At 37.2% G+C, this 26,239-nt stretch overlaps 1 protein-coding gene across 4 annotated transcripts in view; it reads right to left on the reverse strand.

The window, feature by feature from the left end:
- The window catches only part of ABHD17B (abhydrolase domain containing 17B), a 44,665-nt gene that overhangs the window by 17,227 nt on the left and 1,199 nt on the right, over positions 1 to 26,239 (reverse strand). Inside the window, exon 2 of one of the 4 annotated variants that reach the window (XM_018052064.1) lies at positions 25,940 to 26,052. The exons of 2 other annotated variants lie outside the window; for them this stretch is intronic. In XM_018052064.1, coding sequence (XP_017907553.1) covers positions 25,940 to 26,050 — 111 coding nt within the window. In that variant the 5' untranslated portion in view covers positions 26,051 to 26,052. Of the gene's footprint in view, positions 1 to 25,939; positions 26,053 to 26,239 lie in introns of those variants that run through there. One more of the 4 variants, XM_018052068.1, reaches the window with a different exon arrangement.

Raw genomic sequence — 26,239 nt, forward strand, 5'->3', positions numbered from 1 at the left:
CCTCAGCCACACTAGCCACATGTGCTTGCTGCTGTTGTTCAGTCACCCAGCCATGTCTGACTATTTGCAACCCCATGGAATGCAGCGTGCCAGGCCTCCATCTCCTGGAGTTCGCCCAAGTTCATGTTCATTCCAAATTGCACAGTGCAGAATGAGGATTTCCATCACTGGAGAAAGTCCTAGCAGGTAGTGTTGAACTAAAAGAATTCAAACCCAGGCAATGCAGAACCACAGTTTACATGCTTGATATCCACACTAACTTTAAATGCTGGTGCTCCTTCCTCACCGATCTTCCCATCAAAGTACATATAAACTATTTTTATAGATCCTGTTGAACAAGTAACCACTTAGAACTAAATGAGACTACCTACACAATAATAATAGATAACCATCTTAACAAAAATATTATGTCTAATCCAATCTTAACTTAAAAGCCATTTTATTTAACAATGTTATTAAAAGGTTCCTTGTATGCTGGAGTGCAAGTAAACCGTAAGAAACTATTAAGAATGTTTGTGACTACTGGCTAACTGATTTCTCTGAACACAGTCCATACAATATTCTAAACACTTAAAAATCCTGATGATACACTCAACCAAAGCCTGAACAACTGAATCAAGTCTTCCTGTTTAAGCAGAAGGACAGTTTGATGACTTGAATATGCTATTATCACAGACTCCTATAAAACTCTTGGTGTCTGTAAAGTGCAATTTCAAAGTCATACCTCTACATGTTGCTGAGCATATGCTAAAATATGGACACACATTTTCCTACCCATAATCGTGGCATTTTTGGCACTTCTAATGAAACACTTTCTAAAACATGCTTATCTTCAAAGTTCACAATGTACACTGGTGAAGATATTCCACAAATAAACATTATTTTCTCTGTATTTATAAAAAGTAATATCTGTTTCTGGGACATTTTCCAGGTGAACACTTAAACACACTACATACCTTAAAACACCCATCCACAGCACAATATAATCAAAGTAGTTAATAAGGTTCAGAAAATTTGAAATGTACATGGTGCTAACACTACAGGCAGCATCATTGAGATTACTATGATACTAAAAAGTAATACTGCAATTATAAAAGTACTGTTTAAGACATGGTTTAAAAAAAGTCAAACAACAAAGCTTAAAAATAAAAAGTAAGTCTCTTTCCAGGCTAAATAAAGTAAGTACTGGTTGAAAGTCAATTTAAGAATTCAGTTCCCTAGATATTCTTCCCAATTCAGAAGACCAGTGGTTTACATTGGTGAGGAAGCAGAATAATCTGAAAGATACAATGATACTTATATGGGAAGGTTACATGGGGAAGTTGTGGGAAGGAGAATGTAACAGTTTGGGGCCTTTTGTAAGTGGGATGTCAACATATAAGAAGTAGCAATATAATATTGTTATTTATGAGGTAAATACCAAAGAGACAGAGCAGGGATCCAGTTTGCTAATTTTTACAACAAATTTTGTAGAATCATTTGGCTCTTTAACCATACGCTTGTATGAATTTGATAAAAATAAAGATTTAAAACAAAAGTCTCTTCCCTAATCCCACCAGAAACTCAAACCCAAACCAAGCTCCATCCCAGAAATTATATTGTTGGGTCATTTGCTTTTAGATCTGATGTTTAATACCACACTCATATGTTTATTCTCCACTGTCATAATGTTTCATTATTATGAAAAATTCAGAGGATTTACCCTTTCTCCGTTCTGTGCTCATTTTGATGCTAATTTTAAGTTTTTATAGGTTATTTTTTATAACTTTCAACATTATACTTGAATCTTCACTTCTTGTTCCTCCAACTTTAGGAAGTTTCTACTGGCTTCCCATGTAATCAAATACCATTATAACTGGCTATAAAATTACATTCATATTAAATTTTATATCATTTGCAGCTTGTTTTTTATAATTATTAAATTTTTGTTTTATAAGATGACTTTTTTAAAAAATGGGTAACAATAAAAATTATCTGCAATGTTATCCACTGCCATTCAGGTAGTGTGATGTTTTAGGTCACTAAATTCTAAGTGTTAAGGGGCTTTTATAACTCTGATAACTGCTTAAAAATAAGGCACATTTCACTTTGTTTCATATTTGGACTTTCTGAAGAAACTAATTCTCTCAGACCTGTGCCTTTTTTTAGTCTTTACAAAATTCAGAAGCTTTCATAACATTTAATATATTCCATTATCTTATTCTGAGAATTTGTGCAACAGAATCTCCGTTGTTTCTGAAGATGTTCTTAGATCCCAGTGAGTTTTAATTTGAAACAATTATGTTCTGGGACATTTCCCAGTCCAGCTGTGTGTCTATCCAGGATTTCTTTTCATCTTCCTTCTGTTGTTTCATAACATGTTTTAATCCTTTTGTGGGATTATTTTTTGTTTGGGTTTGCTAGAATACACCTCCAAGCATTTGCCCATCCTCCTTCACAAGGGCCGGAGGAAAACAAAGCATATTTTAGTGAACACTTTCAAGTTCTTATTTAGATTTCACATCTATGGCAAATTAGGCATGCTTTAGAATTACAAATTAAAAAAAATTTCCACCCCAATTTAGATTATTAGCCCGCATGATGATGCAGGTTAGCATTCAATATTGATTGCTAATACCAATCTGATTTTTTGTTCCTTAAAACAAACAAACAAAAAACTCTTTCTTCAAAAAAACAAAAAAAAAAATCAGATTTTCCTCTATCCTTAGCTTTGAAATTCTACGAGACTATGTATGTCTAAAGTCTGTTGTTTTTCATTCATACTGTTGTGTATTTAACAAGTCATTTTGATCTAAAGCCCCAAGACTTAAAGAATTTTTCTTCTACTGTTTTTTAATTCCCTTCCCATCTCCTTTCCTTTCTACCAGGAATTCCTATATAGGAATCCCAGGACTATTATAAACTTTTTCTTTTTCTCCTCTTTCAGCTCTATTTCCTAGGGGATTTCTTCTTGTTCAATTCAGATTGCTACTTTGGTACTCTATAGAGTATAAAAACAACTTTTATTTAAAAATCTTTTGGTTTAGGGGTGCAATACCCTCTCAAATCTCTTAGAATACTGAGCCAAATTTTTATTGTTTTGTCCAACTGTGTTTTTCAGATGATGTTTGTTCCCTCTGTTCATCTTTTATTTTCAGGCTGTTAGACTGTTTCTTCACTTACAATTCATATTTACGAACAAAGAATTAAAAAGAGTATCCTTTATATTTGTGTAAGCATGCTGACCCAGGAGTCACACAGAAGTCACTCAAAAGCCAATGACAGCTGAGCTAAAGTTTGTAAAACAAAACAAAGCAAACAATACTATCACTGTTGACGTTCAGTGATATAAATATGCAGGTATGGTATTTTGCTAGGTTATGAAAGCCAAACTAGTGTTTATTTATCAAAATACTTATATAGCTAGATCTTGTAAAAAGAAAAAAGAAACTTCATAAATAATCCTCATAACAACCCTATGAAAGAGATGCCCTTATCCTCCCCACCAGCCCAATTTACAGATGAGAAAACGGAGAAGTTGGATTTCCCCAAGATAACTACAGTGAAGCCAGGATTCCTACTTAATAGTTTGACCCAGAGTCCATCTTTCTAATCACTGAGTTAAAATCAGTCTTAGGAAAGAAATGTTTCGCTATGTATGGTGTGGACATGTAAAGAGTATAATGAGTCTAGTGGACAAAGAGAAGTAACGAGGAAAAGACCTTCCCATTTCATACACAAAATCCAAAATCAAACCACATAAAATTTAAAAATTTAAGACTATATGAAAAAGTTTTTTTGGGGGGTTCAGAAGGTAAGAATATGTACCTGGGGCAAGTAGGAAGTAGTCTTGGCCACTAGATGGCAAAAAAGTATATTGGCATTTATAAATTGACAGCTTTGATGTTCTTTTCTAAAGATTATGAGTCACTGTTTAAAACAGGAAAATTGTACTTGTTACATGAAAGAAAGTGATATATTTTAGTTCAGTTCAGTTCAGTGGCTCAGTCTTGCCTGATACTTTACAACCCCAAGGACTGCAGCACACCAGCCTTCCCCGTCCATCACCAAGTCCTGGAGCTTACTCAAACTTAGGTCCATCGAGTTGGTGATGCCATCCAACCATCTCATCCTCTTTCATCCCCTTCTCCTGCTGCCTTCAATCTTTCCCAGCATCAGGGTTTTTTCAAATGAGGCAGTTTTTCGCAACAGGTGGCCAAAGTACTGGGGTATCAGCTTCAGCATCAGTCCTTTCAATGAACATTCAGGACTGATTTCCTTTAGGATGGACTAGTTGGATCTCCTTGCAGTCCAAGGGACTCTCAAGAGTCTTCTTCTCCAACAGCACAAGTCAAAAGCATCAATTCTTCGGCACCCAGCTTTCTTTATAGTCCAACTCTCACATCCATACATGACTATTGGAAAAACCATAGCTTTGACTAGATGGACCTTTGTTGGCAACGTAATGCCTCTGCTTTTTAATATGCTATCTGGGTTGGTTATAACTTTTCTTCCAAGGAGCAACTGCCTTTTAACTTCATGGCTGCAGTCACCATCTGCAGCGATTTTGGAGCTCAAGAAAATAAAGTCTGTCACGGATTCCATTGTTTCCCCATCTGTTTGCCATGAAGTGATGGGACTAGATGCCATTATCTTACTTTTTTGAATGCTGAGTTTTAAGCCAACTTTTTCACTCTCCTCTTTCACTTTTATTAAGAGGCTCTTTAGTTCTTTGCTTTCTGCCATAAGGGTGGTATCATCTGCATATCTGAGGTTACTGATATTTCTCCTGGCAATCTTGATTCCAGCTTGTGCTTCATCCAGCCCAGCATTTCACATGATGTACTCTGCATATAAGTTAAATAAGCAGGGTGATAATATACAGCCTTGAAGTACTCCTTTCCCCATTTGGAACCAGTCTGTTTCATGTCCAGTTCTAACTGTTGTTTCCTGACCTGCATACAGATTTCTCAGGAGGCAGGTCAGGTAGTCTGGTATTCCCATCTCTTTAAGAATTTTCCAGTTTGTTGTGATTCACAAGTCAAAGGCTTTGGCATAGTCAATTAAGCAGAAGTGGATATTTTTCTGGAACTCTTTTGCTTTCTTGATGATCCAATGATGCTGGCAATTTGATCTCTGGTTCCTCTGCCTTTTCTAAATCCAACTTGAACATCTGGGAGTTCATGGTTCATGTACTGTTGAAGCCTGGCTTGGAGAATTTTGAGCATTACTTTGCTAGCATATGAGTGCAATTGTGTGGTAGTTTGAGCATTCTTTGGCATGGGAATGAAAACAGACCTTTTCCAGTCCTGGGGCCACTGCTAAGTGTTCCAAATTTGCTGGCATATTGAGTGCAGCACTTTCACACCATCATCTTTTAGGATTTGAAATCACTCAACTGGAATTCCATCACTTTCACTAGCTTTGTTGGTAGTGATGCATCCTAAGGCCCACTTGACTTTGCATTCCAGGATGTCTGGCTCTAGGTGAGTGATCACACCATCGTGGTTATCTTTTTTGTATAGTTCTTCTGTGTATCCTTGCCATCTTTTCTTAATATCTTCTGCTTCTGGTAGGTCCAGACCATTTCAGTCCTTTATTGTGCCCATCTTTGCATGAAATGTTCCCTCGGTATCTCTAATTTTCTTGACGAGATCTCTAGTCTTTCCCATTCTACCGCTTTCCTCTATTTCTTTGCATTGATCGCTGAAGAAGGCTTTCTTATCTCTCCTTGCTATTCTTTGGAAGTCTGCATTCAAATGGGTATATCTTTCCTTTTCTTCTTTCCGTCTTGTCTTAGCTATATTTCAGTGGCCTTCAAATGTGTAAGGACTCTAGGAAGTTTTTGGATACATTCTGCAATATTGTCAAATTTCTTTCTTAAAATGTACCCAAAATGGACTGCCAAACTGCTTTCAATGGTGGCATTAGTTTGCAGGAACACCTCTACAATCATCGATGGAGACCTCTCATTTTGATTAACTTTGATACTTAATATTCTGTTGAGATGTTTTTGAGTGGCAATGAATCTAGAAATCAATTTGGGAAGAACTGAAATCTCTGAGTGTTTGTATTTCTGTATTCTACATCTATTTAATCTTTTAAAAAAATACCATATTCTAATTCTTTGCTAATGTATAGAAATGCAAAATATTTTTCTGTACTGAATTAGTATGAACAACAAGCTAGCAAGTCCTTCATGCTCAGGTTGAAGGCATATCCCTAGGTCAGGAATAAATCGCTACCAGAATTATAATCTGGATTGTGTGCATTGCTAAAATGGAAAAAAGAAATTAAAGTCAGCAGTATAAAGTAGAAATTCCCATCTAAAGCTGAAAATATTAATTATATAAAAGTGAAATTTGGGATAGAATGAGCATTTATAGAACCAAGGGGTATAGGTCATACTGTAATTAAATGTTTTTGATCCCCTTTTCTAAAAATTTTACATACAGATTCAGGGTTTACAGAACCACACATAGTCTTAATAGTGCTGTTAGTATCCAAGGTAATTTTCAGGTTTGATCCCAAGTTGATAGCACATTAACTGCTTTTGCATGAGACTGATTAAATAGTACCCAGCTCAGAACCATCCTGATAAGGGTTTGTCCAATATCAATTCTTAACTTTGTGTGTTTGTGGCTGCACCGTGAGGCATGCTATGGAGCTTCCCTGACCACGCATCAACCCTGCACCCTCTGCCATGGAAGCTCGGAGTCTTACCCACTGCGCTGCCAGAGAGGTCCCTGTCCCATGTCAATTCTTAGGAGAAATACATTATTACATGATCCAGATACACTGCCATTTGGGGGTAAAAGATGTTAACAAGAAACAGTTCTACCTTAGAACACTGAAAGGTGGTATGACAGATGCTGAGAGCTTGACACATTCTTCAAATTGAAAACGGAAGCAGTCCAAACTTGCATATATGTATTAAATATCAATTCCCAAAATAATAGGCTATTCCGCTAGATCAGCTCTAGATTTAGCGTCCTAAAAATGTTCATTTGGTGAAGGAGTGAAATTTAGGTTATTTAAATTAAGTTGGTTTTATCCTACTTATTTAATAAAGCAGTACAGAGAAGTAAAACAGATATAAATCTGTTTAAGCATGCAAGGAAAAAACAGAAAACTACATGGTCTCAGGGTAGATCAGAGTACAATTTTAAGTGTTCCTACAGACACTATTTTGAAAGAGGTGTTTTTGTCAAGCACTGGGACAACCTGTGGGTTTCCCTGGTGGCTGAGCGGTAAAGAATCCATCTGCAATGCAGGAGATGTGGTCTCAATCCCTGGGTCAAGATCTGCTGGAGAAGGAAATGGCAACCGACTCCAGTATTCTTACCTGGAGAATCCCATGGACAGAAGAGCCTGGGGCTACAGAGCCATGGGGTCACAGAAGAGTCAGACATGACATAGGGACTAAACAACAGCGTTGGGACAATAGAACCACAGAACTGCATGAACATACAAGTTTATTCCTTGTATCAATCCCTGATGGCCGGGAGAAATATCAATAACCTCAGATATGCAGATGACACCACCCTTACGGGAGAAAGCGAAGAACTAAAGAGTCTTGACGAAAGTGAGAGAGGAGAGTGAAAAAGTTGGCTTAAAACTCAACATTCAGAAAACTAAGATTATGGCATCCGGTCCCATCACTTCATGGCAAACAGATGAGCAAACAGTGGAAACAGTGTCAGACTTTATTTTTTGGGGCTCCAAAGTCGCTGCAGATGGTGACTGCAATAATGAAATTAAAAGATACTTGCTCCTTGGAAGAAAAGTTATGACCAACCTAGATAGCATATTCAAATGCAGAGACATTACTTTGCCGACTAAGGTCCATCTAGTCAAGGCTATGGTTTTTTCAGTAGTCGTGTATGGATGTGAGAGTTGGACTGTGAAGAAAGCTGAGCACCGAAGAATTGATGCTTTTGAACTGTGGTGTTGGAGAAGACTCTTGCAAGTCCTTTGGACTGCGAAGAGATCCAACCAGTCCATCCTAAAGGAGATCAGTCCTGAATGTTCATTGGAAGGACTGATACTAAAGCTGAAGCTCCAATACTTTGGCTACCTGATGCAAAGAACTGACTCATCTGAAAAGACCCTGATGCTGGGAAAGATTGAAGGCGGGAGGAGAAGTGGATGAAACAGGATGATATGGCTGGATGCCATCACTGGCTCAATGGACATGAGTCTGAGTAAATTCTGGGAGTTGGTGATGGACAGGGAGACCTGGTGTGCAGCAGTCCATGGGGTTGCAAAGAGTCGGACACAACTGAGTGAGTGAACTGAACTGATGTAGGGAATTCTGACATTTATGCAGCCTCAGTGCGAGTACAATATTTCTTAACAAATATCAGTACCTCTCTTTACACAGACTGGGTAACAAGCCAGTCAATCGTTACTCGTATGGCCTTCAATCAGCCTATCAATATAAACTGCCACTTTCACCACTTCCTTTTATGGTGGTTGCCAGCTGCATTTCTTTAGCTATACTCATCATCCGCAAGTAAAGGCTTGAAGAAATACTACCACTCCTAGAAAACGTGTAATCAACACTCAGTCACTATAATTTGTCAAAGTCAAAATAATTTGTGCTTAATATCTTTCTGGCCTCAACAAACAACATTTTGCCATTGTTTCTTCAAAGATGGAAATTTTGTGCAACTGGAATAACTATGTCAAAGAAGAAATGCTTATATGTCTAATTAAGGAAAATAAGAGCAACACATTCAATAGGCTAAGAGTCAGTTTTAACTCTTTAAGACCTTGGACATATCATTCAACTGCTTTGTGTCTTCATTTGAGACATACATGGTAATAGGCCTAATGTTCATTCAAGTCTGTTAATTCTTAAACTCATGTGCTCTTTTGTAAATTGGTCATCTGAATTTTAATTGTATTATAATGAATGATACATATATTCATTATTAATAAACTGATGTTCTACATTGTTGAAAAAGATTCTGATGCTGGGAAAGATGGAAGGCAAAAGAAGGGGGTGGCAGAGGATGAGATGGTTAGATATCATCACTGAATCAATGGATATGAATTTGAGAAAACTCCGGGGGATAATGAAGGACAGGGAAGCATGGTATGCTTCAATCCATGGGGTCCCAGAGTTGGACAGGACTTTTTAGTAACTGAACAACAAAATGTTCTACAGGGTCTTTTCATCTTATAAAAACATTAAGTGCTATGTAATATGGGGTAGACTTTAAACTTCAGGAATCAGACAAAAGTAGATAATACTTAGGAAAGACTTTACGAAGAAGTTATAATGTGATAGCCAGTAGATATGATTTCCAAAAGGAGAGGGAAAACTCTCCAGGCTAGGAGAGCACTACACATAAAAGTATCACAGTTAAGACACAACTAAGGCAAAGGGTACCTGGTGGAAAGGAAGAAAGACATCAGAGGAGGGGGAGGATCAGACAAGTGAGAAATTTAAAAAGTAAATCTCCATTTAACAATGTGTAGGAAACTGTTGTAGTTCTTTACACATAGAATAGAGAGTGATGCAGTCATTTAGGCAACTGCATATAGACCGACAGTGACTTGGATTTACATTAGAATTTGACAGTACTGGTGACTCTGGAGCACGGTATCTTGTGTACTATATAAATCTTAAGCTTTCAAAAACAAACATCAAACAGGCATACCCTTCAAACTGCTACATGGAGGTATGTCAAACACATTATTTAGAAAGTAGAAAATTAATAAACAAATGGCTATATAGTGCAACATGTATAAACCACACATCATTTAATTAAATATCAATATGTGACTACATTTAAAAGTAATTGTTTATAACTTTCTACCACACAAAATAAACTAAAACTAATCTTGATTTACTGGATATTTTAGTTAATATAAATTTTGTCTTGGGCTTCCCTGGTGGTCCAGCGGTTAGGAATCCATGTGCCAATGCAGGGGACATGGGTTCCATCTCTGGTCTAGCAAGATCCCACAACCCACAGAGCAACCAAGCCTACGCGCCACAACCACTGAGCCGTGTTCCAAAGCTTGCATGGTGCATCCAAGAGTAGACCCCGCTCGCCACAACAATGAGAAAGCCCGAGAAAGCAACGAAGATCCAGAGCCTCCAAAAATAAATAAGTATTCTGAATAATTTGTCTTTAATTCTCCTTTTAATGAGGCAAGCAGCAAGTAAATATTGTAGACCTTTTTGTTGTTGTTGTGTTTTCTTTTAGAGATAATTTCTAGAATAGGTCTGAAAAGTATTTTAGTCAAAACTGATAGAGAACAACGATGTTTCTGATATTGTATGCCAGAGAAAAGTAGGACAGAGGGAAGAACAGAAGCTTGCAAAAACCAGTTGAGGCACATCCTTGACATCTGATTTGAGAAGAACCTGATTGCTAGTTTCAGATACATGTCTAGTGTACCTCCGGTGTAAATACTTTTGTGGGAGAAGAAAGCAAGCATTAAAGATGGGTAATCCACTCACCCTTTCAAATGTCATCAATTGGGTTATTAAATACCACCTTAGGCATGAAATAGTAAACTCCTCTAATAATTTTTGGCATTTCATACAATTTTGACCTTTTGAAGAAGTGATATTTCACATTATATGTACCTCATTTTTATAAACTAAACGAATGGTAGAAACACCACCAACTCAGGAAATTAGGAAACTCAGTTTCCAGTTATAACTCAAGTGATCTCTTATGCTCCCAACTATCTCAGTTTTAATGTGAGAAGATTAAACTAAAAGATCTGGAGCTTTTCCAGCAAGAATATTTTATTATGCTAAATCCTCCTTCTCCTCTGTAACCTGCCTGGATTTTGGGGCCATTATATCCCATGTTCACACTGTTGCTCTTTATGCAACTGGATATGATGCCTTTCCTCTCCTTGACCACACAGAAGGGAAAATCTGATTGTATATTTTACTAAAAAATAACAAAAATGTAAAAATAGTCTTTAAAATTTAACACTTCTAAAGAGAACACAAAATGTGAAACCTGCGGGAACATTACTAAAATTAAAACAGTATCAAACAGCAGGTAGTTTTCAATGAACTTGACCTCAATTATCATAAAATCTTTATAGTAAATAGAGAGTTCAATTGGAAAAAACAATCATTTTTTTGTCACCCTTAATTGTAGAACACATGTAATTCTTTTGATTTACTGAGGTTACCTTTCCCACTTTTTTGTAGTAATTCCTAGCTTTTACAAATGAAAGGACATACCAGAGTTACCAAGACAACAGAAGGAACAACTCAGAATGTGTATGTAAACAAATAGAAAATATTTGAGAGTAAATGTGAATTTCATTCATATATTCTCCTAACCTACAATTTCTTTTCTACATGACCAGATTACCTTGATGAAGAACTCCTTGACTTGTAATAAAATCTATTTTATTACACTGTACTTGTAGTAAAATCTATTTTCTCCATAAGTCCTTAAAGGCCTTGTGTGATCTGGCCTTTCCCTACTTGTCCAAACTTATCTTGATACCTTCACCTCTATGACTGTAGTCTTCCACACCCTCTTGCAATTTCCTGAAAGTTGTATCCAACTGTACTTGCACACAGGCATCGTTTGCTTCCTCTGACCTCTAGCATTCTGGTCTCAAACGCCACTTTTTCCAGAAATCTTGTACACCTCAAATCTTAATCATGTCATTCTTTTTCTTAGCATGCAGTTCTTTTCCTTTATAGGTGAACACTGCGCTTAATTGATTAATGCCTACTGTCTTTACTATGAGGTCAGTGACCATGTATTTTCTTCAGTAGTATACAGGCAGTACCTGATCAACAACAATATACTAATGCAATGAAAAAGATATAAGATTAAAGAAAATAAGAACTTGCAGCTATATCTAAAGACCTGACAGAATATAAACTGAGATAATGCTAAATATAATTAAAATATGTTTTGTTATTTTGAACTATGATTCACAATACCAGTGTATGTAATTTATGGCTTGACTCTTTCTGGAAACCATAATTGACAAATTATATTTCTATTTACATTGTACTCTATGCATTAAAAAAACACCTTCTGATATATTTAAAATCCCTGTGAGAGGCAGTTAAATAAATAGACCAGTAAGTTAAGGATAATAACTACATGTACAATTTACTAATGTGCTAATGTTCTAACTGGCTAGTAATCATTATCTGGAAATTAGCAAATCCATTTCCTGATTATAAAGCTGCCACACTATATTTTTACATATTAAGCTGTTATCACCAGTGTCCTTGGACAAGGCTAGAAAATCCTTCTTAAAAGAGTTATTTGAATGGTGGCAAAAAAAAAAAAAAGAAAGTTGAAATGCTTCCCAGTTGATTAATTTGGGAAACATGGAGCCTAGTATTCATGAATTACTCTGAAGAGTTAATTTAAATTTTGTTTTGGCAAAAACTGAACATTCTCTTCTATTGACTAAGAGTTTCTTTTAAAATGAAATGTGTGCTACTAGGAAGGATTTATACTCTTAAAGCATTCACTTTTAAATGATTTGGGTACTTAAAAGAGTGATCTGTTCTTGCAGCCCCCAGGTAAAACATACTGTCCCTAAGTGATAAGATATCAGTTAGTGCCCCACTGTAAGCCCCTGAACACTAATTGTCCCCCTCTTATACATACTCTTCCTGCTTTCCAGCGCAATCACGGGCAGCAGAACTTCAAACTTAAAGAGAAGAACATGGAACTTAGCTCAGTTCACTTTGGTAGAAACTCTAAGACTAACGTTAAGTTACACATGTTGATTAAAGATGTACCATTGTAAGTTAGGCAATATTCTCCCTTCTACAAGCAAATGAGTTTATGCATATAGGATAATATTCCCAAAGTAGGACAAGGTAGGTAAGCAATGGTACAAGATCTGTTAGAGCAATTTGATTTTCTGTTTCTTAAAGTATTTAGACTTACAGTGGCTTTTAGCACTTCAAAAAATAACCTTATAAACAAATCCTAAAAATATCTAACAAATTTACAAAACAGTTTGTTAATTAATGCTTTGAATTTCTTGGAGTTGCTTTTGTTTATCAGTGATTTTATTAACTTCTTAAAAGTTTGGAAGTGAAAACCCATAGAGATCAATTTGCAGCAAACCAAAATATGAAGTTTCTAATATGGAAGAAATACAATATTTAGTTCTTTTGAACACAAAACATTTAGCTATAATAACAGAAGCTTGTTATAAAATGATAACACTGTACTTCACTTTTGTATATCAAGTTTCAAGGATCTTTGTTGGCATGGGTAGTGTGAGGACTGGCACTACCCTGTGATGGGCTTCCCAAGTGGCTAAGCAGTCAAGAACCTGCCTGCAATGCAGGTAACGTGGGTCAGGGAGATCCCCCGGAGGAGGGTACGGCAACTCATTCCAGTATTCCTTGCCTGTAGAATCCCTGGCATGCTTACGGTCCATGGGGTTGCAGAACTGGACATGACTGAAGCAACTGAGCACGCATGCACTAGCCTACACAAGTTTTTACCATTCTTCAGCAAAATGAGAAGAGTTGAGGACAAAAGTAGTGAGTTAATAAATTAAGAGGGTTGCCATCTATTTAGAGATTAAATCCTTTTGACAATTTTCTAACAACAAACATCTTTTTTCTGAAAAATGAAACTTGTAAAAAACCAAAAGTATGGTAATAGGTACTAAGTTTTTATTTTTGAAGTGACTGTACTGGGTGAAACTTACATTGGAAGCCTCTTCCCTCTTTTTGGAAATTTGGTTTGTCCCCTCAAAAATAAAAAATTTTAGAACTACTGGGCTTTAAAACTAGGTACAAATGCAATCAAATCCCAGCTCAGTTACCTTCTAAGTTGTGCAGCTTTAGATAAATTACAGTACTTCTCTGTGCCTCAATCTTATTAATATTTGTAAACTGTGCAGAGTCGCTGGGAACAATAAATGAGACATCTGAATTCCTGCTATGCTAGATGCAGAAACAGATGTTCTTCACTACTTGGAGAATGCAGGCACGTATCTGAGCTCTTTCTGGACCCTAGAAATCAATCAAATCCTGACTTCCTTCTCACTGCTAAGTGTTCTTTCTTCATGACCAACTTCTCCACACATATCCTGGAAGGTTCAATGTGTCTGTTCAGAGACCCTGCTTTATCCTTGCTGATGTTTCCTTTATCTTCAGCTTCTTCTGCTCTTCTATTCATTTCTACTATCTATAAACATATTCAAGAGTCTCCTCTTTAAAAAAAAAGTATGTATCTATATCTAGATTCTACTACTTCTCTATCTTTCAGAATCAAACTTCTCTACTCATATTTTCCACTATTTCCCATGAGGCCCAAAATGAATTGTGACCTAACATCTATCATAAAGTTGTTGATTGTTCAGGATTACTGGTAACTTCATAATTTCAAGTGCATTGGGTATTTCTTAGTCTTCCATTTACACAATCATTTGTGGAATTAAACACCATTGTGCTCTCCTCTCCTTGAAATTAGGTTTTTCTGGTGATCTTTCAAAGGTTGTACCATTATTATTAATAGGTCTTCTAGGTAGTGCAGTGGTAAAGAATCTGCCTGTCAACGCAGGAGACATAAGAAATGCAGGTTCAATCCCCTGGAGTAGGGAATGGCAACCTACTCCAGTATTCTTGCCTGGAAATTTCTATGGACAGAAGAGCCTGGCGGATTACAGTCCATGGGGTCACAAAGAGTAGGACATGACTGAGCACACACTATTATTATTATTACTATTATTTACAGATTGGCTTCTTTTATCTTCCGCTTATCTTTTGTTTAACTCACCCAAACCCAGGCTTCATCTACCACTTTGGTTTTCCTTTGTCTTCTTGTCTCTTGTTCTCAGCCATATCCCTGGCTTCAACTATCACTTATACACCAATGGTGTCTAAACCTAAGTCTTTAGCACAGACCTCTCTCTTAAGCTACAGACCCTGAATATCTAAATCCAGACTTCCTTCCCTCCTCCTCCCTCTCCCTTTTATTCTTCTAATTCAATCAAGGCCCAACTCCTACATATCTCTCCATCACCTAAGTCACATCTTAGCTCAACTACTTTTCAATTTAATGTCATAAAGTAACTCAGAAATATCTTATCTTACACTCCTCTAATGCACATGTTACACTGCTGTCAAGCGATTTCACATTTTTATTTAAAATTCTTCAGTGGGTCTTACATTGCTCTTGAGGTGAAGTGAAGTTGCTCAGTTGTGTCCGACTCTCTGCAACCCCATGGACTGTAACCTACCAAGCTCCCCTGTCCATGGGATTTTCCAGGCAATAGTACTGGAGTGGATTGCCATTTCCTTCTCCAGGGGATCTTCCCGACCCAGGGATTGAACCCGGGTCTCCGGCATTGTAGACAAACGCTTTACCATCTGAGCCACCAGGGAAGCTCTTGGATAACCCTAAATTCTTTATCATGTCATACATGATTGATTCACCCTCTTCCCTTCCTTTTTTTAACTCAGCAGGGGCCACAGGATTGAAAAAGGTCAGTTTTCATTCCAATCCCAAAGAAAGGCAATTGCCAAAGAATGCTTAAACTCTCGCACAATTGAACTCATCTCCAACGCTAGCAAAGCAATGCTTAAAATTCCCCAAGCGAGGTTTCAACAGTACATGCAATGGGAACTTCCGGATGTTCAAGCTGGATTTAGAAAAGGCAGAGGAACCAGAGATCAAATTGCCAACATCTGCTGGATCATAGAAAAAGCAAGAGTTCCAGAAAAACATCTACTTCTGCTTCATTGTCCATGCCAAACCCTTTGATTGTACGGGTCACAACAAAACTGTGGGAAATTCTGAAAGAGATGGGAATACCAGACCACCTAACCTGCCTCCCGAGAAATCTGTATGCAGGTTAAGAAGCAACAGTTAGAACTGGACATGGAACAACAGACTGGTTCCAAATAGGGAAAGCAGTACGTCAAGGCTGTGTACTGTCACCCTGCTTATTTAATTTATATGCAGAGTACATCATGCGAAATGCAGGGCTGGATGAAGCACAAGCTGGAATCAAGATAGTCAAAAGAAATATCAATAACCTCAGATATGCAGATGATACCACCCTTATGGCAGAAAACAAAGAGGAATTGAAGAACCTCTTGATCAAAGTGCAAGAGGACAGTGAAAAAGCTGACTTAAAACTCAACATTCAAAAAATAAAGATCATGGCATCTGATCCCATCACTTCCTGGCAAATAGATGGGGAAACAAGGGAAAGTGCGACAGACTTTATTTTCTTGGGCTTCAAAATCACTGCAGATGGTGACTACAGCCATGAAATTAAGAAGTTTGCTCCTTGGAGGAAAACCTATGACCAACCTAGATAGCATATAAAAAGCAGAGACACTACTTTGCCAACAAAGATCCATCTAGTCAAAGCTATGGTTTTTCCAGTAGTCATTTTATGAATGTGAGAGTTACACCATGAAGAAAGTGAGTGCCAACGAACTGATGCTTTTGAACTGTGGTGTTGGAGAAGACTCTTGAGAGTCCCTTGGACTGCAAGGAGATCCAACCAGTCCATCCGAAAGGAAATCAGTCCTGAATATTCATTGGAAGGACTGATGCTGAACCTCCAATACTTTGGCCACCTGACGCAAATAACTGACTCACCGGAGAAGACCCTGATGCTGGGAAAGATTGAAGGTGGGAGAAGAAAGGGACCATGGAGGGTAAGATGGTTGGATGTCACCACCAACTCGATAGACATCAGTTTGAGCAAACTCCAGGAGTTGGTGATGGAGTGGAAAGCTGTGCTGTAGTCCACTGGGTCGCAAAGAGTTGGACATGACTGAGTGACTGAACTGATACTTCCCTTGCTAATATCTATCCTTATTTCTGAGCAATTTCCTTTCCATTCATTCTACTAAACATTTAGATAATCTCTTAGGGGCAACTTTTGTGTGAGTGCATACGCATGTATTAGGTCATAAAAGCAAAACTTCTCATGGATTTTAACAAATAAAAAATTGAAAGCCATTACCCTAGGAATTCTATCAGAATGTATATTTAAAGGTCCTCCTCACTCACATTGACTTCACCGCCCCAAATCTTCATTAATAAAAGTGACATTGAGGTCTGTTAAAAAGCTGTGAATGAAATGTAACTTGTAGTGTTTCAGATTTATAAGCTTGCCAAACCAAGTTACTGAATGGCATTATCTTCTTCTTGATAGCTGATGTGTGGAAATTAATTTTTTACTTTAAGTGAAGATGGCAAAGCTAAAGAGTGAAAAATTATCAGTACACCAAGCAGAATACTAATCAGAAACAAAAAATCTAGGTCAGTCTGCTAATGGCATTTTGGGGGCAATATTATTGCAGGAATTATTTCAATTGATTTTAATTTTCAAAGCACATTTAAGAATAATCTAAAATCAGAAGTCAAACAAATTTGTTGCAATTGGTAAACTGATAATGTCTTGTATTTTTGTTCCTGGAGGCATTTGCTTTTATTTCAGGTTTGTTGGGATTGGAATGGAGACCTGCCTATACCAAGTTAATGACGTTTTTTTCAACCCCCATTCTTCTTCATCCTGACCTATGTCAAGCATATACTTATGTTCTTAATCCTATTCTTTTACTGTGGCTACCTTCTAAAAATAAATCTTAGTTATGCCAAGACAGACATAATGAAAATGATTTCTTTGCAATATGTATTTTAAGGGTAAAACCCCCTAACTCTATTGCCAATTCTAGTACCACCTCCTTACACACTGTAAGAAGCTTTACAAGGAAAACTGAAAATAAAGTCATAACTAAAATAGCATTTGCATCTAATGATTTTCTAAAGGCCACTAACTTAACAATATAACAAACTACATATTCTTGCTTTTTTGCTTTAGAGAGAGTCAACTTAGCAATACTGCAGAAAGGAAAAAAGAGCATAGAGAAAACATAACCATAATCAGATTTGGCCCAGATTCTCCTTGACTTTTTGTGTAACTTTATGCCATTTAGCAGTTTCAATTCCTTCAAGTGCAAGATGATACATTTCTACCACCTCTATCACAAAAATGATGTGTGGTGATTAATGAGCTAATGTCTATAATACAATTTGAAGCTCTAGCATAAAGACACTATAAATAAAAACACTTTCCAACAAATCTGCATGAAATAATTTTCAAATTAAAAAAAGTTTAAAGGAAGGCTACAAATGACTATATATTAATGATATATATTATTGGGTTGGCCAAAAAGGTTGTTCAGGATTTTCCATAAGACAGTACGGAAAACCTGAATGAACGTTTTGGCCAACCCAATACTACAATGACTGGCTCTTCTCATTATTTCACAAGAGGTGAGATAAAATTTATCAACTGACACTGGTTATTATATATACTATGATAAATGCTATGAAATAAAGTAGAGTGGTACATGAAATCTACATGGTGAGAGATGAAGGAAGGAGGTAGGTGTTTTCACTTGTTATCTCCTTTTATCTTTTTCAAAATTTTCAGTTGAGTTCAGTCACTCAGTTGTATCTGACTCTGTGACTCCATGGACTGCAGCGCACCAGGCCTCCCTGTCCATCACCAACTTGCAGAATTTACTCAAACTCAAGTCCATTGAGTCGGTGATGCCATCCAACCGTCTCATCCTCTGTCGTCCCCTTCTCCTCCCACCTTCAATCTTTCCCAGTGTCAGAGTCTTTTCAAATGAGTCAGCTCTTCGCATCAGCTGGCCAAAGTACTGGTGTTTCAGCTTCAACATCAGTCCTTCCAATGATCATTCAGGACTGATTTCCTTTAGAATGGACTGGCTCGATCTCCTCGCAGTCCAAGGGGCTCTCAGTGAGAGTCTTCTCCAATACCACAGTTCGAAAGTATCGATTCTTCGGTGCTCAGCTTTCTTTATAGTCTAACTCTCATATCCATACATGACTACTGGAAAAACCATAGCCCTGACTAGATGGATCTTTGTTGGCAAAGTAATGTCTCTACTTTTTAACATGCTGTTTTAAATTTTATATTTATTTATTTATTTGTCTGCACTGGGTCTTAGCTGAGGCATGTGGGATCTAGTTCTCTGACCAGGAATCAAACCCAATTCCCCTGCATTGGGAATGGTTTGGCTCAGTCACTGGACCACCAGGGAAGTCCCTCCCTTAATCTTAACAATACTTTTCTTAGAATATCATCTTTCTGTATATGAAGAAATCAGGGCTTCAGGTTGTTATGTCAATCAACTTGTCCAAGTCCATCCTCTTATTAAATGGGAGAGCCAGGAACACAGCTTTAACTTTACACTATATTCTGTCCACTCTTCCAAGATCATGTGCATGGTCAAGGCCCTCACTGCATCTCTCACATTTCCGCTTATTCTCCCCTTCTGAAAGGTCAAAACGGCCTCATTTGATTCCCCCTTCCCACTCTCTACCTTTTCTTTAAAAGTATTTATCACTTTCTAACATATTAGATATTTATTATGCATATTGTGTATAATCCTCTGCTAGGTGGTAAATTCTAGGAAGTTAGGGAATCTTTGCTTGTTTTGTTTGCAGATGCACCTCCTCAAACCTAGAACAGTGATTGATACTCAGTAGACACTGGCCCATTCTTCCTTTCCCTTTTTTCATCTTTAACTGTATGAGGATGTGTTTAACCATTTTCACCTTTAATTCCTGGGAAAACAAATGAGGACCATAAGTATTATTTAAAATATTCTAGTCAGAATAAAAAGAGATGACAAGACACGTTAAACTGTAAAATGTAGAGATGCAGATGATGAAAGATTAGTACCTAAGAGTACCTGATCATTTTCAGTGATGTTTTAGATGACGAATGTGAGTCAAACATGAATAAAAAGGAATCAGAGTACTCTAAAAGCAGTAGTTCTCAAATCTTTTATTAAAATCCAGTAAAATTTTTTTTAAAGTTGGAATGACAAGAGTTATCAAATTTTAATTTTCCCACAAAATGTTACAAACTAAATATAATCTACTATCACTATAATTTCATAAGAGCACATTAACATAAAAATAATTTCAGTATAAAGGGTAGTCATTTTTATTAAGTAAATTTAGATTCACAAATATCTTATTATATAAAAACAGCTCCACATGTACTTAACATCTAAATGTGAGAAAGTAAAGCTTTTACAACAAACTATAACAATCTTTACATCTCAAGATACTTTCTTTACAGAGAAAAAGCACCATCATGAGAGAATAAATTTGCCATTAAAATTAAGAATGTCTATTCATCAAAAGATACCATATTTAAAATGAAAAGGCATTGTAAAGACTAGAAAATATTTCTAAAGCCTACTAAGTACTATTATCCTACATACATAAAAAGTACTTACAAATCAATAAAATAATCTCAAAGAAAAACAGAATAGGCAATTCATAGAAAAGGAATATGAATCGCTGAAAACCAAGTTAAAGTGTTCTTAACTACACAACTAACTGGGGAAGATACATGAAAATTACAATGAGCTAACATTTCATATTCCTTACAATGTCAAAATTTAAGAAGCCTTAAGTATTTGGAATACTAAATTTAACTCAGATGACCATTATATCTACTACTATGGGCAGGAATCCCTTAGAAGAAATGGAGTAGCCATCATACTCAACCAAAGAGTCCGAAATGCAGTAGTTGAATGCAGTCTCAAAAACGACAGAATGATCTCTGTTTGTTTCCAAGGCAAACTATTCAATATCACGGTAATCCAAGTCTATGCCCCAACCCGTAATGCTGAAGAAGCTGAAGCTGAACGGTTCTATGAAGACCTACAAGACCTTCTAGAACTAACATCTCCAAAAGGTGTCCTTTTCATTACAGGGACTGGAATGCAAAAGTAGGAAGTCAAGAAACACCTGGAGTAATAGGCAAATTTGGCCTTGGAGTACAGTATGAGGCAGGGCAAAGGCTAACAGAGATTTGCCAATAGAATACACTGGTCAAAGCAAACACCCTCTTCCAACAACACAAGAGAAGACTTTACACATGGACAGCACCAGATGGTCAACACCGAAATCATATTGATTATATTCTTTGCAGCCAAAATGGAGAAGCTCTACACAGTTAGCAAAAACAAGACCAGGAGCTGACTGTGGCTCATTCATGAACTCCTTATTGCCAAATTCAGACTTAAATTGAAGAAAGTAGGAAAAACCACTAGACCATTCAGGTATGACCTAAATCAAATCCCTTATGATTATACAGTGGAAGTGAGAAATAGATTTAAGGACCAGATCTGATAGACAGAGTGCCTGTTGAACTATGGACGGAGGTTTGTGACACTGTACAGAAGACAGGAATCAAGACCATCCCCAAGAAAAAGAAATGCTAAAAAGCAAAATGGCTGTCTGAGGAGGCCTTACAAATAGCTGTGAAAAGAAGATAAGTGAGAAGCAAAGGAGAAAAGGAAAGATATACCTATTTGAATGCAGAGTTCCAAAGAATAGCAAGGAGAGATAAGAAAGCCTTCCTCAGTGATCAATGCAAAGAAATAGAGGAAAGCAATAGATTAGGAAAGACTAGAGATCTCTTCAAGAAAAATCAGAGATACCAAGGGAACATTTCATGCAAAGACGGGCTCAATGAAGGACAGAAATGGTATGGACCTAAAAGAAACAGAAGATATTAAGAAGAGATGGCAAGAATACATAGAAGAACTATTCAAAAAAGATCTTCACGACCCAGATAATTGCGATAGTGTGATCACTCACCTAGAACCAGACATCCTGGAATGTGAAGTCAAGGGGGGCCTTAGGAAGCATCACTACGAACAAAGCTAGTAGAGGTGATGAAATTCCAGTTGAGCTATTTCAAATCCTAAAAGATGATGCTGTGAAAGTGCTGCACTCAACATGTCAGCAAATTTGGAAAACTCAGCAGTGGCCACAGGATTGGTCAGTTTTCATTCCAATCCCAAAGAAAGGCAATGTCAAAGAATGCTCAAACTACCACACAATTGTGCTCATCTCACACGCTAGTAAAGTAATGCTCAAAATTCTCCAAGCCAGGCTTCAGCAATACGTGAACCATGAACTTCCAGATGTTCAAGCTGGTTTTAGAAAAGGCAGAGGAACCAGAGATCAAATTGGGAACATCCACTGGGTCATCGAGAAAGCAAGAGAGTTCCAGAAAAACATGTATTGTTGCTTTATTGACTATGCCAAAGCCTTTGACTATGTGGATCACAGCAAACTGGAAACTTCTGAAAGAGATGGGAATACCAGACCACCTAACCTGCCTCTTGAGAAATCTGTATTCAGGTCAGGAAGCAACAGTTAGAACTGGACATGGAACAACAGACTGGTTCCAAATAGGAAAAGGAGTACGTCAAGGCTGTATATTGTCACCCTGCTTATTTAACTTATATGCAGAGTACATCATGAGAAATGCTGGGCTGGAAGAAACACAAGCTGGAATCTAGATTTCCAGGAGAAATATCAATAACCTCAGATATGCAGATGACACCACCCTTACGGCAGAAAGTGAAGAGGAACTCAAAACCCTCTTGATGAAAAAAAAAATTGGAGAGTGAAAAAGTTGGGTTAAAGCTCAACATTCAGAAAACTAAGATTATGGCATCTGGTCCCATCACTTCATGGCAAACAGATGGGGAAACAGTGGAAACCCTGAGAGACTATTTTTTGGGCTCCAAAATCACTGCAGATGGTGACTGCATGTATGAAATTAAAAGATGTTTACTCCTTGGGAGGAAAGTTACGATCAACCTAGATAGCATATTAAAAAGCAGAGACATTACTTTGCCAACAAAGGCCCGTCTAGTCAAGGCTATGGTTTTTCTAGTATTCATGTATGAATGTTAGAGTTGGAGTATAAAGAAAGCTGAGTGCTGAAGAATTGATGCTTTTGAACTGTGGCGTTGGAGAAGACTCTTGAGAGTCCCTTGGACTGCAAGGAGATCCAACCAGTCCATCCTAAAGGAAATCAGTCCTGGGTGTTCACTGGAAGGACTGATGCTGAAGCTGAAACTCCAATACTTTGGCCACCTGATGCAAAGAGCAGACTCATTTGAAAAGACCCTGATCCTGGGAAAGACTGACGGCAGGAGGAAAAGGGGATAAGGAGATCCAACCAGTCCATCCTAAAGGAAATCAGTCCTGGGTGTTCACTGGAAGGACTGATGCTGAAGCTGAAACTCCAATACTTTGGCCACCTGATGCAAAGAGCAGACTCATTTGAAAAGACCCTGATCCTGGGAAAGACTGACGGCAGGAGGAGAAGGGGATATCGGAGGATGAGGTGGTTGGATGGCATCACCGACTGAATGGACATGAGTTTGGGTAAACTCTGCGAGATGGTGATGGACAGGGAGGCCTGGTGTGCTGCAGTTCATGGGGTTGCAATGAGTCGGATACAACTGAGTGAATGAACTGAAGTATTTGGAAGGTGGAGAAACAGACCCTTTCATTCATTACTGATATACTCTGGAGAGAAAACTGATTGTATCTAAGGAAGGCGAAGAAGCAGCTCCTATCCTGTGTTCCAGCAGTCTAATACTATTGATAGATTTATATCCCAGGGCAATCTTTCTCAATAATGGCTTTGTAGTTGCAACAAATGGGGGGCACTACTGAATAGATGCCAGGGACACGACGCACTCATGGTATGTAAAGATAATGCTGCCCCATGTCCAGTGACTTCTGAACATTCTGCTGGACACTCATTTAAGCGACCAGAAGGAAAAACTACGGCCAGATATTAATTAATAGGACTTAACACAAAGTATAGTTGCATTGTTTTAACAAAAATTAAGATGTAAAAGAGTGCAACCCCTGTTTAAAGAGAGAAGACTACATTTTTATTTTTGTTCAAACTTTACTGAAATTATAGTTATTTCAGAAACTTATCAAATCAAATCCCTCTATCGGTATTCCAGTGGCCAATTCAACACATCTGTTTAATCTGCTTTAGCAGCTGTCCTAGTCAAGGTGATCCCATCTGTTCAAAGTATCTGACTACTACTATTTCTTCTAGCAGTGCTTCTTAGACTTCTAGGTACACTCAGTTCACCTGGGAATCCTGTTAATATTCAGTATCTTAGTTATTAGGGTAGGACCTGAGGTCCTGATTTCTAACCGACCCCCAGAATTCTGATGTTTTTGGTCTATTATCACACATGGTAGCAAGATTACAATGTGGTTGAACCTGAGCATTTCACAGTGCAATACATTACTTTGTTATAAATTCTTTATTTTAGTAAGCATATTACTTTATTTAAAATACCAACTGAAGTTTATTATTATGAATTTCATTTAGGACAGTATTGGGGAGGTTGTAAAATATTTCTATAAAAATGAGATATAGGTTCAAGAGTCACTCTGGAGGAAGTCTTCTACTTTACCTAAATAAATATATACAAGAATATTCCCTACACTGTGTTTAATAAGAAAACAATTGAAAATCACTAAAATCACTAACAGAAACTTGATATAGTCACATAATAAAACACAAACAAATGACAACAATAATTAGCTAGAGCTACCTGAATCAGCACAGATAAATCTTGGCTTGTTCAGTGAAGAAAGCAAGCTACAGATATAAAAAACATACTTAAACAGTCTTAAAGCAATAAAAGAAAAACCATATAATGTATAAACACATGGATAGGAAGGATGCATGTCAATTTGGGGTTTGTGGTTGGGAGTGTGGAAATAGGATTTAAGAGGGGTACCAAGTATAGGGGAAGCTTTGTTTTGTAGTTATAACTTTACCTTGGATATAGTAGAAATAAAATCTATCAGTAAATAAAGCAGCCAACTCAATCTATCACTCTACTTGCTTGTCATCACTGATTCTAAAGATATGACACCAAATTATATATTCTTAACATTGGAGAAAATTAGAGTTTATCATTCCTAAGTGATAGCATATGGATAGAGTTTCCCTATTATAACTAGGTTTATCCTAATTCTTCACCAAGGAAGTGAAATTCATAATACAAAAACAAACTTAGAGAATTGCATTAAAAAGCACTGTTATTCACTAAAACAACCAATGTCACATAACCAGAAGAACTGTTGGTTCTCACTGCCCTTTCTACACAGTGAGCAGGTGGCATATTTTATTAGCCCTATATCACAGATGGAGAAACTGACTCAGATGTGAGATAGCATGCCTGGAGTTGTAGACCAATTCAGTGACAAAACTTGGAACAGACACAGCCTATTTCTTCTGTGTTCATTAAATTGTCCAAAACATTACATTGCCATGATGCTTTACGGTAATTCTCCTTGTCACAGGAAATAGAATATTCTGTCAGAGGTCATACACATTTCAAAGCAGGCAAAGATACTCAAGGAGCAAGCCACTGATCAACTACAGTACTGCACAGCAACAGACAAAATTAAAGCTGCCTAGCCTGCTAAAAATCTAATCCTATCCTTGCCAATTAACCTTATTAATACTACAGTAGGAGAAAAGAGAGGTCAAAATATGGGTGAGGGTGCTATTTATTTCCTCCTGGATCTCAAGTAATATAGTAATTACTGCCCAACAGGGACCTTATTTCTTTTTTAAGTTGAAGCATGGCTATCTCCACTGCTCTTCTCTAAGTTAGCCTCCACTCCTACTTTCAACAAGCAAAGAACTGGGTACCCAATTAGAACACTGTCAATTATGATAATTACCAAAATATTGGGTATGATTAGATATTAGATAAATCATCCAAATGAGTTTATGCTATAAACATATGAGACAAACTCTTTACCAAAAAAAGCTCATCATGTTATGTCTTCTTGTTAATGTAAGCTTGACGAATGCTATTACAACATGTACCTGGCTTTTTACTCAGATTCATTAGGTAGTTTTAAACGCTGACACAAGAACTCCAAAATTCTTTTTACTTATTGGAGCCTTAAAAAAAAAAAAATCAATGAATTATCCTGCGGATCAAGGAGCTGTATATTGCAAAAAAACTTAAACATGAATACCTTTTCAAAAGCTAAGAGCAAAAAATTAAAGGTCACCCTCCCTGCATTCCGTTACTCACTCTTCTGCTTAACAAATACAGTTCACACCGACTTTGATAAATCAACGTGTCGTTTTTGAAAGTTGTGTCCTGGTATTGGCAGAAATCACCATGGATCAAAGCTCTGAACATTTCTTTAAAGAAAAAAAAAGCCAGGGTTAAACTCTCTTCTTTAAAACACCTCTTCACAACAGTACAACCTAACTTGACAGAACTTTTCGTTTCAGGGTTCAAAAATATTCCAACCAAACACTAATTTTTCAATTCAAAAACAATTCCTGATGAGCTTATCCTCGAGTTCGAGTGAAGCTCGATCATCGA

This window comes from Capra hircus, chromosome 8 (assembly GCF_001704415.2).
Source record: "Capra hircus breed San Clemente chromosome 8, ASM170441v1, whole genome shotgun sequence".
NCBI classification, from domain to species: Eukaryota; Metazoa; Chordata; class Mammalia; order Artiodactyla; family Bovidae; genus Capra; species Capra hircus.